Source organism: Pristiophorus japonicus, chromosome 18, assembly GCF_044704955.1.
Source record: "Pristiophorus japonicus isolate sPriJap1 chromosome 18, sPriJap1.hap1, whole genome shotgun sequence".
Taxonomy (NCBI): Eukaryota; Metazoa; Chordata; class Chondrichthyes; family Pristiophoridae; genus Pristiophorus; species Pristiophorus japonicus.
Genome location: NC_091994.1, coordinates 95,918,101 through 95,937,399, shown reverse-complemented (window position 1 = coordinate 95,937,399; position 19,299 = coordinate 95,918,101). Strand labels below are relative to the sequence as shown.

Genomic DNA, 19,299 nt, shown 5'->3' with positions numbered 1-19,299 from the left:
GGCTGTAAAGCACTCTGGGAAGTTTTGGGGTTGTAAAAGGTTCTATATCCATACAAGCTCTTTGTGGAAACTTGCTGTGTGCAAATTGGCTGCCACATTTCCTGCATTACAGCAATGACTACACTTCAAAAGTACTTCCTTGACTATAAAGTTCTTTGGAACATTTTAAGGTTGTGAAAGGTGCTATATAAATGCGAGTCTTTCTTTTCTATATAATTGATAATTACGCAGAACTTTGCATGTTTGTTTTAAGTACACCGTTGCAGTGCGCAGGCAGGGGTATAACTGCCTAGACACACACAGCGACATTGCCGGGGAATACTGTCCTGTTATTTCTGCGCTTGCTGTACACGCACATCGTGCCGATGTGGGCAGCGCATGCGGCTATTTTTACTTCATGGAATATTTTATATTTGTACAATTTATTTTTAATCAGCAGCTAGTGGTGAGGTGTGATGTAAATGATCTTTCCAATATATATTTCTGAGAGTTAAAGATCTCCATTTACCCCCGCACACGGTGTGCCAGGGACTCTTGTGTGGGTCAGTGTACGTACTCGGCCTCAGCTGCCCAGAGCTGATGAGACAGCTCCGTGCCGGTAAACTGACCCCAGCTGGGGGATTGGCGTTCCCCAAGGAACAGGGCGAATGTCGGAAGCTGAGAGTGTCGTGTTGCCGGAGCCTGCAAGAGCTGCACTGGCCTCTTTAACTTGCCTGCCTCTTTTTTTTAAAAACTTGTTTAGATCTCCCGGAGTTCGAGAACTTTCCGCTGAGTTCGAGCTGGCCTTGAACACACACTCACACACACACTCGGGTCTGGCCCTGAGACCCCCCACACACACACTAGGGCCCAGCCCTGAGAACGACCGGGGTCTGTGCTGAGTTGGCTGGTCTGGTCTTGGCCAGAGTTCTTGCTGCTAATTGTTATTCAGACCCAATGCCAACAGTATTTTGTGTTTTATAAATAAAATCATAGCGGTCAAGAGCAAAGAGAAAAATGATAAATTTATACAAGGCAGTGGCTAGGCCACAGGCAGCACTCTGAGCAGTTTCAGGGGCCCTATTAGAGGTATAGAGGGCTTTGATTCACTGGGGTGATGCCGGGGGTGGACAACTATAGTTCTGAGAAGGGACTTGAGATACTGGGACTGGTTCCACTGGAGCAGGGAAGGCCAAAAGATTTAATGGAGGTTTTTAAACATTCTGAGTGGTTTATGGAGTGAACGGGGAAATATTATTTTCTCTGGTCGGGGAGTCAGTGACAAGGGTCATCAATTTAAAATTGTCACTGTGACTGAGGATAGAATTTAGGAAAACTTTCTTCACACACAGGGTTGTTGGAGCATAGAAACATAGACATAGAAAATAGGTGCAGGAGTGGGCCATTCGGCCCTTCGAGCCTGCACCGCCATTTGATAAGATCATGGCTGATCATTCACCTCAGTACCCCTTTCCTGCTTTCTCTCCATACCCCTTGATCCCTTTAGCCGTAAGGGTCATATCTAACTCCCTCTTGAATATATCCAATGAAATGCTTTGCCTCAGGGAGTGCTTTAAGGAAAAATTAGCTAAATATCTGAAGCCGAGGAAGATCCAGGGCTATATGGGACACTGATTAGGTTTGGATTTCTCGAGCCAGCACACACACGATGGGTAGAATGGCCTCTTTCTGTGCTGTTAACCACTAAGGACAGTGCATTAGTCTGGCTGTGACGCTCTCACAGAGGGATAGCCCGCCTAGGCCCACATGAAAGAAAGTAAGTTTTGCATTTCTATAGCGCCTTTCACAACCTCAGGATGTCCCAAAGTGCTTTATAACCAATGAAGTACTTTTGTGGTTTTGAAGTGTAGACACTGTTGTAACGTAGGAAAAATTGTGCACAGCAACTCTCCCAAACAGCAATGTGATAATGACCAGATAGTCTATTTTAGTGATGTTGACTGAGGGAATAATATTGGCCAGGATACCGGGGAGCACTCCCCTGCTCTTCAGAGAGTGCCGCGGGATCTTATACATCCACTTGAGAGGGCAGACGGGGCCTCGGTTTAACGGCTCATCTGAAAGACGGAACCTCTGACTGTGCAGTACTCCATCAGTACTGTACTGGTATTGTCAGCCCTCCAGTCTCTGGAGTGGGACTTGAACCCCCCCCCCCAACCTTCTGACTCTGGCGCGAGAGTGTTGCCCACTGAGCCATAGGTGAAGAATGGCCACCTGGTTGTGGGAGGGGGAGGAATGGTCGGTAAGTCTCGGGTCTTACATTGTGTCTGTTTTTGTCCCAACAGGCGGCTCTGACGGGACGTCGCTGTACGACTGCGTGTGGCGTTACAATTCCAGCGTGAATGAGTGGACTGAGGTTTCGCCCATGCTGCAGGCCCGCGAGTACCACAGCTCTGTGGTGCTCAAGGGGCACATCTACATCATCGCCCACAACAGCCTGGAGCGCTACGATCACACCATCGACAGCTGGGAGGCCCTGCAACACATGCCATTCGCCATGGACAACTGCTCGACCACGGCCTGCCGGGGCAAGCTCTACGCCATCGGCTCTCTCGCTGGCAAAGAGTCGATGGCGATTCAGTGCTACGACCCGGGGACCGACTCCTGGAGCGTCGTGGTGTGCGGCTCCTTGCCTCCGTGGTCATTTGTGCCGAAAACGGTGACTCTCAATGGACTGATATACTTTGTGCGGTGAGTTTAAATGGGGTGCGTCATGGGGTAAGGGGGGCCGCCATAAACAGGAGCGCCAAGAACCTTTGTGGGTGAGGTTCCCCCTCCTTTCTTGATGCTGCAGTCCCTCTCCCCTTGCTGGTTGTGCTTCAGGCTATGCAACTGTGGTGGCATCGCAGCCTGATAACTATTTGTCCCCCGACCTGCGTGGGTGCACCCCACCTCTCTTCCAGTTCAGCTTCCCTCCGCCTGATTAGTTTCAGTGAATGTATGTGGGTGTGACCAGATTGACTCTCCATTAAGGAGAATGGCGTTTCACTGCCTTCGGGCTCATTTCCAGACTTCCCTCAGTGACTTGAAGTGGTACTGGGACAGCTCCCATTGATTGAGTGACTCGGGTTGCCTGCTGCAATGGGTTGGCTTCAATGTTTGGTGGCATTTTCTTCCGCAATCAAACAGCCCTTGACCCCCGCCGCCCCCCCCCCCCCCCACCCCACCCCTCGGTTACCTGTTTCTCTTTTAACATGCAACAACTGTGCCTGTTTCATAGAATCATACAGAACAGAAGGAGGCCATTTGGCCCCTCGTGCTGTTGCTGGCTCTTTGAAAGTGCTGTCCAATTTGTCCCACTGCCCCTGCTCTATAGCCCGGCACATTTTTCCTTTCCCAAGTATTTATCCAATTCCCCTTTTGAAAGTTATTGTTGAATCTGCTTCCACCGCCCTTTCAGGCCGTGCATTCCAGATCATAACAACTAGCTGTGTGTGTTTTTAAAAAAAAAAAATGTCACCTCTTCGCCCGTCTTCTCTGGTCTCCCAGTGGATGGGAGGGAGCAGGAGCTGTTACACCTGCTGCTGTCAGGCACACCGCGAGATACTGACCCAGTAAACAAGTGGGTCTGAGCTACACAGGGGCGGAGGAGTTTGTTTTCAGGCATCAGCAGCAACTGTCTGTTATCTAATCGTGTTGTTTACTGTGTGAACTCTGATTCATCGCAATGTTATTTTATTTGCCAGTTTTACACCCCTCCTCTCTGCTTGGCTTCAGTTCCACAAGCGCTGCTACCCCATCCCAAGTATTCGCTGTCCGTGTGTGAGCCCGGACACTGAGTGTCAGTTGGATCAGGGGGTGGGGTGGAGGGGGAGATTACAGCCAACCCTGAGCCTGATGTCCACGCACAGACTGGGGTGGGGGGGGGGGGGTGCAGCAGGAAAGGGAACCCTGTGTTTCCCCAAGACCGAAGCCAAGTGCAGCATCATTAACACCACCCCGACAGAGATTAACTGACCTCTGACCGTGCTGACCAAGCTGGAAAGGAGCTTCCAATTGGTGCCACTTTAAGCAACAAAATAGGGCTTATTAAAACGATTCCACAATGACCTATCTCACTGACTCTTGTCAATTCCCAGAAACCTTTTATGAATACCTAATATTTCTGCACCTGCTGACCAGTGTGATTTTTAACCATTAGCTGTGGTTAGCGTTGCGAAGGTGACACTGGATCTCGGGTCTGTAAATAAGATTGAATTAAATTGCAGCCAGCAGGTTAGTTTTCACGCTACAGAATCATGTGCTTCCCCAGGTGTTCTGGGCCAATGTTTATCCCTCAACCAACATCACTAACACCAGATTATCTGGTCAGTTATCTCACTGCTGTTTCTAGGACCGTGCTGTGTGCAAATTGGCTGCCTCAGTTCCCTACATCACAACAGTGACTTCACTTCAAAAGTACTTCATCGGTTGTAAAGGTGCTTTGGAATGTCCCGAGGTTGTGAAAGGCATGAGTTCTTCCTCCTTTTCTCTGGTGGGAAGAGAACAAAATAAAGAATGTCAGTTTGTGTTGGAGAGCTTTGAGGGGCGTCTATTTGTGAATACTCACTTGTCGGTATTATGCTTCTGGCTATAGACTGCTGGGATCTGGGCTGGTCATTAAACCCCGTCTCTTTCCCCTCTCTCCACAGGGACGATTCTTCCGAGATCGATGTGTATAGCCCGACAAAGAACGAATGGGACAAAATCCCGCCCATGAATCAGGTACAGAGGGCGAGGGGAGTCGGGGTCTCACCAGCAGCACTCAGCTGACAAATGCTTGATGATATCGGGTTTCTTAGCTTGGAATCCGACAAGCTTCTGCGTTAGTTCCAGGCACGTGGGTAAATCCCATTTACCAAGAGCTCTTGTGGGATTCGGCTGTATAGCTCTTGGTCGGCCGACACGAACACGATGGGCCGAAATGGCCTCCTTCCGTGCTGTAAATTTCTATGATTCTATGACAACTAAGGGGTCCAGGAACATAGTGGGAGCAGGGGGAGAAAGGGCGGGGCAGGGCAGGGTGGAGCAGCGCCGGGGTGGGGGGGGGGCGAGTTAAAGGGCTGGAGGTTACAGAGATAGGGAGGGGCGACGCCTTGGAGTGATTTGAAAACAAGGATGAGAATTTCCTGGTGCTGAGTGGTTAAGTGTGGTTCCATAATCTCGCTCCCACCAATCCCTGCGCAATGTAGGATGCTTCCCTGTGCCGATGGTGTAATGTTCAATTGTGTGTTCTCTACACTCCAGGTCCATGTTGGGGGCAGTGTGGCTGCTCTGGGGGGGAAGCTGATTGTCTCCGGCGGCTACGATAACACGTTTGAACTATCCGACACAATCGAGAGCTTCGACGTACAGACTGGCAGCTGGAGCATTGTGGGCCATCTCCCACAGCCCACCTTCTGGCACGGGACCGTCAGTATCTTCCGGCAGTTCATGCCCACCGCCCAGGTTACCTTCGAAGGGACCGTGAACGACAATCACAACAATGAAATAAACGTGCTGAATCTAGCCAGGTACCGGAGGCACCTGCACAACGACAACCTCCGCCTATTGCACTGACCCGCTTGGACTGAAGGCTGAAAGCTGTACAGTGAAACCTGCTCTAATTCTCTCCAAAACCAGCTGGTTTCTAGCCCACTTCAAAAAGCTCGCGTCCAATAGTGAACTGACATGTGTCAACTGGACAACGGCCTTCCCCAATTTATTATTTAAAAAATTGTCCGTGTTGGATTAAGTGGCCCCCATAGATCGCTGCTCCCAGTTAGATTGGTTTTTTGTCTTGCATTGCTAATATTGGCTGGGCTCTGCCATTGGCTACTTTCATTGGTTGCCTTCTGTCATTGGCTGCCGGCTGTGTTTAGACTCGCAGGTTTCACTGTATCTGTTGACCCGATTCTGCTAAGTGAGGAGATGTATCAGCTTTGTCTTCTCCCTTGGACTCAACGACTGATGCTTGTTACAAAGCATTGGTTAAGAAAGATAGACTTGCCTTTATATAGCGCCTGATCGCATCGCAACAATGCTTCACTTGCAATCAGTTTAATTTTGAAGTGTAACGATGTAGCAAAATGAGACGGCTATTCTGTGCAGAGCAAGAACCCACGAACAGCCATTGACTGGCTGCAGTGATAATGTTTGGGGCTGGTCAGGACACCAGGAGAACTACCTGCTCTTCACATAATGTTACAGGATCTTCAGCTTCTACCTGCACAAGCAGAGGCAGCCTTGGTTTAGTGTCCCACCTGCGGGATGGTGAGGTGACGTGATGCCTGTGTACTGTATATGATAAAGATTGAGTCTCAATCAATAGGAGGGAAGGGGTGGGCACAACATCCTAAACCTTGAGACCAAAGCTTGGGCAGACCACAAACATCACAGATCCCGAGGGCTCTGATCTGTATTGATCTGCCCAGGTAGTTTTTTTTTAAAGACACCGTATAATGGATAATATTGGTAAACTCTGGGGCAGACGATGCAGTGTAGAGAAAGAACCACTTGAAAAGGAACAAATTGCAGGGGAGTGGGACTAATCGGATAGCACTTTTACAGAGCGACACAAGCATGATGGGCTGAATGGGGCACCTTCTGTGCTGTCCGATTCTATGGTAGTAAAAGGCTATAGATATTATGTCAATGTTACATGGTATTGCAAATGCTATTTAAAAATGAGCCAATCTGTACAACACCGTACCAGGTGCTGGGTATCTTCAATGAAGGTGTGTGCTACAGTGAGGTTACTCTGCACATTGCCCTTATATAAAAAAACACACACCTGATGGGGGGGAAGAGTTTCAGGTGCATTTGGATTTGACCTGTTCCTCGAACTATCATAAAGTCTGATGATGGTTCAGTTGGGTGCAATACTCTGTGTGGCCGAGTAGCAGAAACGGGAATATCCCAATTCCTATCTCCTGTCTGATGCCCTCCATAGTCAAATAGCCTTCTGCCATTCACTATCTAAAAAGACTTGGATTTATATAGTGCCTTTTCGACCTCAGGATGTCCCAAAGCCTTTACAGCCAACAAAGTACTTTTGAAGTGTAGTCACTGTTGTAATGTAGGCAATCTGTGCACAGCAAGCTCCCACAAACAGCAATGTGATCATGACCAGATCATCTGTTATAGAGATCTTATTGGTTGAAGATTAAATGTTGGCCAGGACACTAGACTTGTGCGTGAAGAATGGGCTCTTGGCACCAACGGAGCTGTAACCCAGCAAGGAGAGGTGGGTGGGGGAGCTTGGGAGGGCGTAGAAACCTGTTGATTGGTGCTTCCAATATGGCAACACTGATTAAAGAGTGCAAACTGCAATTGCCCGACCGTGAAGCAGGCTCTGGAACCATCACTGCGAAGGGATGGAGAGCCCAGGAATTTGTTCTCTTTATACTTTGGTCAGAACTATCTGAGCTGTGCATTTAGTCACAGCTAAGTGGAGTCTAAAATATTTTTTTACTGTTTGTGAGTTTTCTATGAGTGGATTGGGATAGAGTGTAGAGCTAGGTGCTCATGTTGAACATGTAGAGAGCTGTTTACTGACTTTTAATGAAGACCCTTGATATAATCCAGTGTTACTGTTTACGTGAAGGAGAAGTGGTGAGTCCCAGTTTGAAGGACAGCTCGGCCCGTACAAGGGTTGACTAGGACTGGCTCCAAATAGATCTCGCGAACAGCCCTTTGAAGGTGCTGACTGATGCTTTCTGTTATGGCGGGATCTGATTTGATGAATTCTCCCGACACCAAGTGAGCAAATCTGTGCAGCGGGAATAGCTTGTTGGGGACTGTAGAACTGGGGTGTCACTGCCTTGGATGGTGAGTTGGAACTGGTGCACTTTAATCGCGTGGGACACCTTTTTAATTCACCTCGAATTGCTCTGCCTTGTCCCCATCCTCCCCAGCAGTAACAGGCTTGTAACCCTCAGTACTTCACCCTGGTGTTGAAACAAAACACAACCCAGGTTTGGAAGGGCAGAATCTGCCAGGAGTTTCCTTGTAACACTGTCCCAGCTTAAGGCTTGCTCTAGACTAGTGCACCTGCCTTCTCCATTCGTGATCAGGACAGAAGGGATGGGAAAGGCAGTTTTTTATATATATATATATATATATACACACATATTTATTTATAAAGCAGTGGAAGTAGCGACAGGGCTGCAATTAAATATTCCAGGGTCGCTAATTCAGAATATGCCACCAAAAGAGAGCTTTTCAATTGTAGTTCTTTTGGATTCTGAAAGTAAGTGTTACTTATTGTGTCTGTTTTGCGATAACTTGAATACAAAATTATGAAACAAATGATATTATTTGCTGCTGACAGTATTAAAAGTCCAATTGTTTGAAGTATTTTGTTCGGAAACATATTAAATGTATAGCAGGAGTTTGTCATTTATATCTCTACTTTTCACCCCATCTCTCCCGAGACCAATTCCAGCAGCCCCCACTGCCTGGTGGCTGAGGTGAGCTGAGTGCAGACCAGGGATTGAACCTGTGTTTTTGCTGGTCTGTACAGCTCAGCTCAATGTGGATAAACTCTGTTGTTGGTGGAGGGGTGTTTTTAAAAAAAAATCTAAATCAGACTTAGAATATTAACTTTTTTTTAAATATCGAAACTAGATATAAACACCTGAAAGAGAAAATTGATACATTTACCTTTAAGTTGGGACAAGTGGTTTTCTCTTTCAGATGCTGTGGATTTCAAGCATTTCCTCGTTTTATCTTGAATTGTTTCAATGTTTTTTATTCTTTAAGTGTTGTGACTTATTGTACACACACACTGTAGTTTACATTTAGTACAACACAAATTCCACAAAATAAAATGTGTTTACTCTGAAGGATTGGGTCTGATTTTTTTTTAAGTCAAAATAATTTAATGCTGACTTAACATGGACTCTGTCTCTTTAATTTGTGGGGGATGAAAAACTCGTTATCCCAAGTGTGAATGTGAAACAAATATGGAACAGCTCCAAACACCATTCACAATTAAGATATTAAAAAAAATTCATTTGGTAAAGTAAATAAATACTTGCATTTAGAGTACCTTCTCATAGCTCTTGTTTCTCATCTCGGTCAGTGACTGTTTCTCGGCTGCCAAAAGCAGTAGCCATTTTGCACAGAGAAAGATCCCATTTTGCATAGTGAAATCCTATTGCCAGCAATAACACGAATGACCTATTATTTTTTTGTTGTTGGATGTGAAGAAAGTTGCTCACTACACATGGATTGTTCCTTGCTCTTTGAGGAAAAAAATAAATCGGCCAGGGTTCCTGTTCCCTATCCAGAAACCCTGCTGCATTTATTTAGAAGGCAGTGGGGATAGGAATAGGTTTGGGCTGTGATGACCTATGGCTGCTGTCACTCATCTTCCAGGCTCAACCATGCAGAATGGATTCCTTATTGAGGCACGAGAGGTCGGCTGTTGCCCGTGGAACCGAGATGGGGAAATGAAGAAAGTTGTGTGTTTTTCCAGTTTGCATATTATTTATTCTGACCAGAAACACTCTCCATTTAGGGGATGTAGTGTCCCTTTAAACACACAACCCTTAATTAAAACACCCTGGAATTTATTGGTTGAATAACAAGTCAATTCAGCTCTGCTAAAACTGAACCTGTGAAGGCCTTGGAGGAATGAGTTACGAGGAAAGATTACACAAATTAGGGTTGTATTCCCTAGAATTTCGAAGGTTAAAGGGTGATCTAATCGAAATTTTCAAGATATTAGGGGGAACAGATAGGATAGAGGGCAAGAGAAACTATTTCTACTAGTTGCGGATTCTACGAGTACAGAACATAGTCTAAAAATAGAGCCAGACCTTTCAGGAATGAAATTAGGAAACACTTCTACACGCAAAGGGTTAGTAGAAGGTTTAGAGGAGATTTGAGGGGGGGGGGGGGGGGGGGGTGTGTTTCTTTATGCAGAGGGTTGTGGGGATCTGGAAGAGTGGTGGATGCAGAAACCCTCACTACTTTTAAGAAATGGTTGGATGGGCACCTAAAGTGCAGTAACCTGCAGGGTTACGGACCTAGAGCTGGTACTTGGTATTAGACTCGATGACCTTTTGTTGGACGGCGCAGATATAATGGTAAGTACTGCAGGGAATATAATACGGCCAGGGTGATCTCCTGGACTAGTTTCGATCGCCTGGATGGGTCGGAGAAAAACGTTCCCAGATTTTTTCTCCCTAAATTGGCCTGGGTTTTTAATCTGGTTTTTGCCTCTCCCAGGAGATCACATGGCTCCGGTTGGGGTGGAGTAAGGGGTGTCGCAGTTGTGTGAGGCGGACTGGTTGGGCTGGTTGCTCTTTGCCTTTCCGTCATTGTTCATAGGTTTATAACCTTCAGGGCTGCTGGCCGTTAGGCACATTGTCGGCCTGCGTGGACATGATGGGCCGAAATGGCCGCCTTCTGCGCTGTAAATTTGTGTGTGTTTAATTCACTGCCACTTCTCTTCTAGGAATACCCACATTGAAGTTCTGCCCTTCTGATGGCTTTTCAGTTCTGATGAAAGGTCATTGACCTGAAACGTTAACTCTGTTTCTCACTCCACAGATGCTGCCTGACCCGAGTGTTTCCAGCATTTCCTGCTTTTATTTCTAATTCGCATTTATGTACGTCTTCCTGCCCTATTATTTTGCAGGTGAAGCATGCAAGCAGGCAGCGACATCTGTCAGCATACGCTGATCCATATTGCATGGTTGAGACACCACACATTCAGTGAGAAAGTAGCTGAATCTCAAACTGTCACCCATCCTGTAGTGAAGAGAACTTGCATTTATCCAGTACCTTTTTACCGCAGACACAGCCAAGGAAGGAGGAGAGATATTAGGAGTGATCAGAAGTTTAGGGAGGGAATTCCAGAGCGTGGGACGCAGGAGGCTGAAGCCCTGACCATTAATGGCAAGGTGGGGTGAGGGAGGCATAAGAAGCTGAGGACAGAGTCTGGGGGGGAAAGGTTGTAGGGCTGGAGGGCACTTGTTTACAGATACAACAAAAATAGTTGTAGGGCTGGAGGTGAGATATTAAGGGACAGCGGTGGTGCTGGTTGCAAATCAGTGGACATATGATTTCCATTATGTTGGGGAGGGAAGGAGAACTAATGTCAGCACTAACTTTTTGTTTTCCCGATGTCCTGGCCAATATTTACACCTCAACCAGTGCCACCAAATACACATTATTTGGTCATCACCATTACTGTTTGTGGGATCTTACTGTGCACAAAATTGGCTGCCACGTTTCGCTACATTACAACAGTGGCTGCACTTCGAAAAAAACTTCAACATCCTGAGGACATGAAAGGCGCTTTTTAAAAAAAAACAATTTGTTCTTTTTGTGCAGCAATATCCCGCGATGAGGTAAATGACCAGTTGGTCTATTTATGGTGGTGTTGGCTGAGTGAGGGATGTTGGGCAGGACCAGAGCGAGCCCCCCTGCTGCTCTTCGAATAGTGACAATGCGATTTTCAAAATCCATGTGAGCAGCAGACAGGCCTCGGTTACTGCCTCATCCGAAGAATGACTCTCAACAGTGCAGCTGTACTAGAGTGTCAGCCTGGATTATATGCCCAAGTCTTGGTGGGAGGGGGTTAAAGGAGGAGATTTCTGAAGTACAGAAGATACATTTGGTTGGTGAATGTCAATTTTATGTTACATATTTTTTTTTACACTATTATTTGTTTAATGTGATTCTGCCCCCTCTGTTCCCCACAGTCAGGCAATTGGCTCTTTTATATCTTGACTATGGTGATCTCTTCGACAAACATGTCTGTCACGCCGATTGATGGCTCCACGTTCTCCTCCGAGTGGTAGTTCCCATTGTCTGTCAATCTAGGAGCCGAGAGTTCTGGGGTTTCTATACTCCAATTGGTCAGTTCATTTGCGGTCACAGTGGGAGGGGCCTTGTCTGGCGGGTCAGCAGTGTGTGGATCTGCGTCCGTGTCTCCCTCTTTCTCCTCGGTGATGACCAGGTTGCGGAGCCTTCGCTGGCGGGGACTGTAGTTTTCTACTCGCCCGTGAATGTCCATGTGTCGCCTCAGGTGAGCCTGCATTGAAACAAAACACGTCACTGCTGAGCAGAATGCCAACTAAAACTTGTATTTCTATAGCGCCTTTAATGTAATAAAATGTCCAAAGACAATTCACGGGGACGTTATCAAATAAAACTTGATACTGGGCCATACAAGGTAGGGTGACCATGGCCTGAAAATCCCGGCCTCCCTGGCTCCGTACGAAGTTTCTACGGACCTGGGAAGTCATTGGAAAAGCCGGTTTTCAGCGCACAATGCGCCTATGCTGAAAATGGGCTTTTCCGCTCTGTCACGCTGGAGCTTGACAAATGATCCGCCTCTCTGGAGCGAGGACATTTGCAAGGGCAAGATTGCGGTATTTACCCATATCTTGCCCAGCAAATGTCCTCAAAATTCTTGCGCCTCAAAAAGCAGGCGCATAGCCTACTTTTACAGGCGTAAGTGTTTAAAAACACGCACAAATATAATTAAATTAAATTAAACATTTTGTTAAAAAGTAAACTTATCTTAGTTGGCACAGTTTAACACTAATTACAAAACTTTAAAACAATCTGAATATTGTTTAAGGCATTTATTAACTTTAATTTCAATTAATTTTAATTGAGGTTTTTTTTTCTCTAATAGTAATGACAACTGGTAGATACGGAGTTCCCATTGCTATTAATGGGAAAGCTGTGGAATGCTACACCTGATTGGCTGAGCAGTCACATGTGACTGCACTTTCTGCGTGGGAACCTGGAGGACAGGAGCACGCTTCGCAGTGCGGGAAGAGAAGGCCTCCCCACCGGAATCCCCGCTCCTCCCGGACCACCAGGTAAGTTCGTAGAAATGTAGAAATTGCCCGCGGGAAGCCTCCAACCGCAATTTCAGTCCCCATCTTTTCTGAACCAAATCCGGGGACACAGGCTGGGAGCACAGCAAAGTGGTCAGGACGGAAAATGTGGGTTGCGCAGCGTAGCGAGGCGCGGCACAAGATTGTTACTTTGATGCAAACAGCAGCGGCAGAACTTTCCACCTGAATAATGCGGTCGCTGTTCACAGCGTCACTGGCTCCTCCCCCATCTCGTAATCCAACACTCGCCCACACTCCCCGGCTGCTCTGATCCGGCTCCCGGGCTATCCACACAGTCCGGCTCCAGCCGTTGCTCATTAGTCAGATTACTAATGGCCCCCATTACTCTGACATTTTAGCTCCGGGGGACGATTTCTCTTCAACCAAATTTCACAGGTCTATCTGGGGATTTGGTGGGGGTTGAGGTGGGTGGGTGAGTGAGTGAGTTCTCCAGATTATCTCAACGACACTTGATTTTACAAAATACAATCGAATTCCTGCATCAGTAGGTGTAGCGTCTTACCTGGCGAGTGAATTTATAGCCACATTCAGTGCACTCGAACTTCCTCACCCCTTTGTGCCTCCCAACATGAACACGTAACTGATCGATGGCTGGAACGAAGGAGAACATTTTAGATAAACTGAGTAACAACACTGCGTTTTCTCTTTCCCCGTTAAGATCAACTTTCCCACCATCTCTCTCCCCGTTCCCCAAACTTTCTCCCTTCCTTTCCTGAATGGGGTGACTCTAGCTAGCTACAGGCACCCTCCTGTACCTCGGCCATTTTTGGATGTGAAAGGGTATTCGATCGCGGTGTGGCCACGGATGGGTTTCACAGCTGGTCCCCAGTAGTGTCCCCTCACAACATTCACCAGCAGGTTCCAGCAACAATCACTGGGACAACGAGCAGGGACTCTGGCCCTCCTTCCACTTCTATCCCTAACCCAGGGCCACAGACACCAAGCGCAGTGCACCAAAGACATGTTTCAGCAGAATTAGTAAAGAGAGGAATCCATCAAGATGGTGGAACCACAGAGAAGGAAGGAAAGACAGGAAAACAATTAAATTAAAAGTTAATGTGGCAGTATCAATGCCAGCCAGTATTCCCACTCATGGAGAAAGTCATCAGAGGCTAGAGCTCATTAGGAAGGGCTGGTGGAGGGAAAACTGCCTTCACGTGCTACGCACCCAACATTACCTTTAAAGGTCTTGCCACAGATGTTGCAGTAGTGCGGCCGCCCCTCCTGGTGCTTGCTGGCCATGTGACGATGGAGGGGACCTCTCTCTGTAAACCTCTGGCTGCAGATCTCACAGCTGAATGGCCGCTCACCCGTGTGAGTCCTGTTGTGTTTGTCCAGACTCGCTGGTGCAAAGATCAGACGTGGTGTTAAGAAACCCGAATCTTAATATGTCACAGAACATGGCTGAAGAAGTAATTTTATTTCATGCTTCACCGCACCAGCAGAGCTTTCCACCCCACACGTTACACACCGTTCCTTGGCCAAGCGTTTCCTACCCATCCCGGGCTTCCATGGATGCTGCTTCGTACCTGGACAATCAGACCAAGCTCCTCGCACTTTCCCTTCCCTCGTGGCAAAACCCTCACCTTCGCCGAGATGAGTAAATTCCACCCTCCATCCTGCCATTCTAATTAAGCTGCTAATTTATTTTCTTCTCCATTCTCAGGATATGGGCATCATTGGCAAGACAGGCATTTGTTGTCCATCCCTAGTTGCCCCAAGAAGGTGGTGGGCCTTCACCTTGAACCGCTGTGCGTAGCAGTTTGAGCCACTTGAGGGCAGCCAAGAATCAACTACGTTGGTGTGGGACTGGAGTCACGTCGACCCAGACTGGGTAAGGACGGCAATTTTCCTTCCCAAAAAAGGACATCAGTGAACCAGTTGGGGTTTTAAGGACAATCGGATAGTTTCACTTTTACTAATCCTGGCTTAATATAGATCATTCCACTATAGAGGGCCTCATAACACATCCTAGTCTGCACCAGGAGTGGGTCACTGGATAATTATTGGGACCAGAAACCCTGGCTGACATTCCTCCTCCCCAATCCAAGAGCAGAAGTCTACTGCAGTGCCCCAAGGCTGGGATGAGGGACCAGCCAACTCAACACAGGCCTTTTTAAAAAACAATTTGTTCATGTGATGTGGGTGTCGCTGGCACAACCAGCATTTATTGCCCATCCCTATTTGCCCTCGAAGGTGGTGGTGAGCCGCCTTCTTGAACCACTGCATCCTGTGTGATGAAGGTACTCCCACAGTGCTGTTAGGGAGGGAGTTCTAGGATTTTGACCCAGTCTTGATGAAGGAACGGCGATATATTTCTAAGTCAGGCTGGTGTGTAACTTAGAGAGGAACATGGAGGTGGTGGTGTTCCATGCACCTGCTGCCCTTGTCCTTCTAGGTGGTAGAGGTCACGGGTTTGGGAGGTGTTACCCAAGCCGCCTTGGCGAGTTGCTGCAGTGCATCTTGTTGATGGTACACACTGTAGCCACGGTGTGCCGGTGGTGGAGGGAGTGAATGTTTAAAGTGATGGATGGGGTGCCGATCAAGCGGGCTGCTGTGCCCTGGATGGTGTCGAGCTTCTTGTGTTGTTGGAGCTGCACTCATCCAGGCATAGGGAGAGCATTCCATTACACTCCAGACTTGTGCCTTATAGATGGTAGAAAGGCTTTGGGGAGTCAGGAGGTGAGACACTCGCCGCAGAATACCCAGCATCTGACCTGCTCTTGTTGCCATGGTATTTATGTGGCTGGTTCAGTTAAGTTTCTGGTCAATGGTGACTCCCCAGGATGTTGATGATGGGGGATTCGGAGATGGTAATACCACTGACTGTCAAGGGGTAAGTTCGACTCTCGCTTGTTGGAGATAGTCATTGCCTGGCACTTGTGTGGCGCGGATGTTACTTGCCACTGATCAGCCCAAGCCTGAATGCCGTTCAGGTCTTGTTGCATGTAAGCATGGATTGCTTCATTATCTGAGGAGTTGCGAATGGATCTGAACACTGTGCAGTCATCAGCGAACATCCCCACTTCTGACCTTATGATGAAGGGAAGGTCATTGATGAAGCAGCTGAAGATGACATAGGACACTGTCCTGAGGAACTCCAGCAGCAATGTTCTGGGGCTGTGATGATTGACCTCCAACCACCACAACCATTTTCCTTTGTGCTAGGTATGACTTCAACCAGTGGAGAGTTTTCCCCCAGATTCCCATTGACTTCAGTTTTACTGGGGCTCCTTGATGTCAAGGGCAGTCACTCTCACCTCACCTCTGGAATTCAGCTCTTTTGTCCATGTTTGGACCAAGATCGAGTGGTCCTGGCAGAAACCAAACTTGGCATCGGTGAGCAGGTTATTGATGAGTAAGTGCCACTTGATAGCACTATCGAAGATGCCTTCCATCACTTTGCTAATGATTGAGAGTAGACTGATGGGGCGGTAATTGGACGGCTTGGATTTGTCCTGCTTTTTGTGGACAGGACATACCTGGGCAATTTTCCACATTGTCAGGTAGATGCCAGTGTTGTAGCTGTACTGGAACAGCTTGGCTAGAGGCGCAGCTAGTTCTGGAGCACAAGTCTTCAGCACGACAGCTGACATGTTGTCGGGGCCCATAGCCTTTGCTGTATCCAGTGCGCTCAGCCGTTTCTTGATATCACGTGGTGTGAATCGAATTGGCTGAAGACTGGCTTTGTGATGGTGGGGACCTCAGGAGGAGGCCGATATGGATCATCCATTCAGCACTTCTGGCTGAAGATGGTGGCAAGCGCTTCAACCTTGTCTTTTGCACTCACGTGCTGGGCTCTGCCATCATTGAGGATATGTGGATATCCATGGAGCCTTCTCTTCCAGTTAGTTGTTTAATGGTCCACCACCATTCACAACTGGACATGGCAGAACTGCAGAGCTTTGATCTGATCCACTGATTATCGGATCGCTTAACCCTGTCTATAGCATGCTACTTGCACTGTTTTGCATGCATGTAGTCCTGAGTGCCACTGTTTAGCGTGCATGTAGTCCCCAGGTTGGCACCTCATTTTTAGATATGTCTGGTGCTGCTCCTGGCATGCCCTTCTACACTCCTCATTGAACCAGGGTTGGCCCCTCCCTTGAGGGATATGCTGGGCCAGAGGTTATAAATTTTGGTGGAATATGACTCTGCTGCTGCTGACTGCCAACAGTGCCTCATGGATGCCCAGTTTTGAGCTGCTAGGTCTGATCTGAATCTATCCCATTTAGCACAGCGGTCGTGCCACACAACACATGGAGGGTATCCTCAGTGTGAAGATGGACTACGTCTGCACAAGGACTGTGCGGTGTTCACTGCTACCAATGCTGTCGTGGCCAAATGCGTCTGCGAAGATAGATTGGTGAGGATGAGATCAAGTAGGATTTACCCTCGTGTTGGTTCTCTCACCACCTGCCACAGGTCCAGTCGAGCAGCTATGTCCTTCGGGACTCTGCCAGCTCGGGTCAGTAGTGACTGACTGTCAGTGGTAAGTGCTACCGAGCCACTCTTGGTGGTGGACATTGAAGTCCCCCACCCAGACTGCATTCTGTGCCCTTGCTCCTCTCACTGCTTCTTCCAAGTGCTGTTCAACATGGAGCATGGATTCATCATCTGAGGGAGGGCGGTACATGGTAATCAGCAGGAGGTTTCCTTGCCACAAGGCCCAGGCTTGACCGGAAGCCACAAGACCTCATGGGGTCCGAAGTCAATGTCAAGGTCTCCCAGGGCCACTCCCTCCCGTGTACCACTTTGCCGCCACCTCTGGTGCACCAGGACATACCCAGGGATGGTGATGGAGGAGTCTGGGACATTGGCTGAAAGGTATGATTCTGTGAGTATGACTGTGTCAGGCTGTTGCTTGACCAGTCTGTGTGCCAGTTCTCTCAATTTTGGCACAAGTCCCCAGATGTTATTGAGGAGGACTTTGCAGGGTCGACTGGGCTGGTTGTGGCATTGTTGTGTCCGTAGCAGGTGCCGGGCCATTTTTTTTCCACAACTGAGGGGCTTGCTGGACCATTTGAGAGAGCAGTTAAGAGTCAACCAGTGCTGTCACATAGCCTTGACCAGGTCAGGACAGCAGACATTAGTGAACCAGATGGGTTTTTACGACAATCCGATGGTTTCATGATCACCATTACTGATACTAGCTTTTTATTCCAGATTTATTTAATTAACTGAATTTAAATTCCCCAGCTGCTGTGGTGGGATTTGAACTCGCATCTCTGGATCATTGGTCCAGGCCTCTGTAACATAACCGCTATACTACAGTTTCCTGGGGCCGGCTGGTCTGTATGGCCTTAGTGCAGCACTGGGTGATTTAAGTGGCAACTGAGCCATCACAGGAAGGGTTTTGTGCGGGTTCCTCCGTTAGAGAGGTAGCTGTAAATACTCGGAACAGGAGCTGCGCGCAAATCCGAGCTGAGCTCCCCATGGAGGCAGATGCTCACCTTGGATCCTGAAAGTTTTCCCACACAAATGGCATTGGAAGGGTTTCTCGCCCGTGTGTGTCCGCCGATGGACGTTCAGATTCCCCTTCTGAGTGAACCCACGGTCGCAGAATTCACAAATGTATGGCCGCTCGTTCCTACAATAGCGGGGTGCAAAAACAATGTGAACGTCACTTCCTTTCTCCCCCAATAACATTACAATACCATTTTCTCTCCAATCTGAACCAACATCGCAAAAGCAGATTATTGGGTCCTCATCACAATGTTGTTTGGAAGAGCTTGCTGTGTGCAGATTGGCTGCTGTGTTTCCTACATTACAACAGTAACTACACTTCATCATTCACTGTATGCACTTTGGAACATCCTGAGCTCATGAAATGCGCTATTAAAATGGAAGTCTGTCTGTCTTCTTGCTGGCGAGATACACTCTAAATAGTTACTGTACGCAATCTGGGGTCCTGGTCACACAAGCCCACTCATCCATCTCTCAAATATCTGTTCCAGTACTTAGTCACACAGCAGCAGACACAGATATACACAAGCTGTACAGCAGCACAGGGAAGGGCAGGTCATGGGAGAATCCTAGGAGAAGGAAAGGGGGGAATACTCCTCTATTTGGGAAGATGACATGATGGAGCGTCAGGCTAACTGGTCTGTAGTTCCCGGTTTTCTTGAATAGTTGTGTTACATTTGCTACCTTCCAAGCTGTTGGAACCGTTCTAGAATCTAGGGAATTTTGGAAGATCAAAACCAATGCATCCACTATCTCTCTAGCCACCTCTTTTAGAACCCTAGAATGTAGACTGTCAGGTCCAGGGGATTTGTTGACTTTTTATTCCATTAGTTTCTCTTGTACTTTTTCTCTACTTATTAATTACGTTAAGTTCTTGACCCTCATTAGACCCTTGGTTCCCCACCATTTGTGGTATGCTTTTTGTGTCATCTACTGTGAAGTCAGATAGAAATATTAAACAAATATTTTGTACCATTTCCTTATACCC

General features: G+C 47.7%; 2 protein-coding genes across 8 annotated transcripts in view; one reads left to right on the top strand and one right to left on the bottom strand.

Annotated features, from left to right (window-relative positions):
* The window catches only part of klhl21 (kelch-like family member 21), a 29,814-nt gene extending 21,010 nt beyond the window's left edge, over window positions 1-8,804 (top strand). For all 3 annotated transcript variants that reach the window (XM_070860432.1, XM_070860433.1, XM_070860434.1), the window contains exons 3-5: window positions 2,286-2,691; window positions 4,632-4,704; window positions 5,227-8,804. In XM_070860432.1, the coding sequence (XP_070716533.1) occupies window positions 2,286-2,691; window positions 4,632-4,704; window positions 5,227-5,538 (791 nt within the window). In that variant the 3' untranslated portion in view covers window positions 5,539-8,804. The remainder of the gene's footprint in view (window positions 1-2,285; window positions 2,692-4,631; window positions 4,705-5,226) is intronic.
* Window positions 8,805-11,586: 2,782 nt separating this feature from the next.
* The window catches only part of LOC139228914 (telomere zinc finger-associated protein-like), a 40,343-nt gene continuing 32,630 nt past the window's right edge, over window positions 11,587-19,299 (bottom strand). For all 5 annotated transcript variants that reach the window (XM_070860427.1, XM_070860426.1, XM_070860428.1 and 2 more), the window contains 4 exons: window positions 18,299-18,435; window positions 14,024-14,188; window positions 13,348-13,436; window positions 11,587-12,007 (listed from right to left, as the gene is read on the bottom strand). In XM_070860427.1, coding sequence (XP_070716528.1) covers window positions 11,693-12,007; window positions 13,348-13,436; window positions 14,024-14,188; window positions 18,299-18,435 — 706 coding nt within the window. In that variant the 3' untranslated portion in view covers window positions 11,587-11,692. The remainder of the gene's footprint in view (window positions 12,008-13,347; window positions 13,437-14,023; window positions 14,189-18,298; window positions 18,436-19,299) is intronic.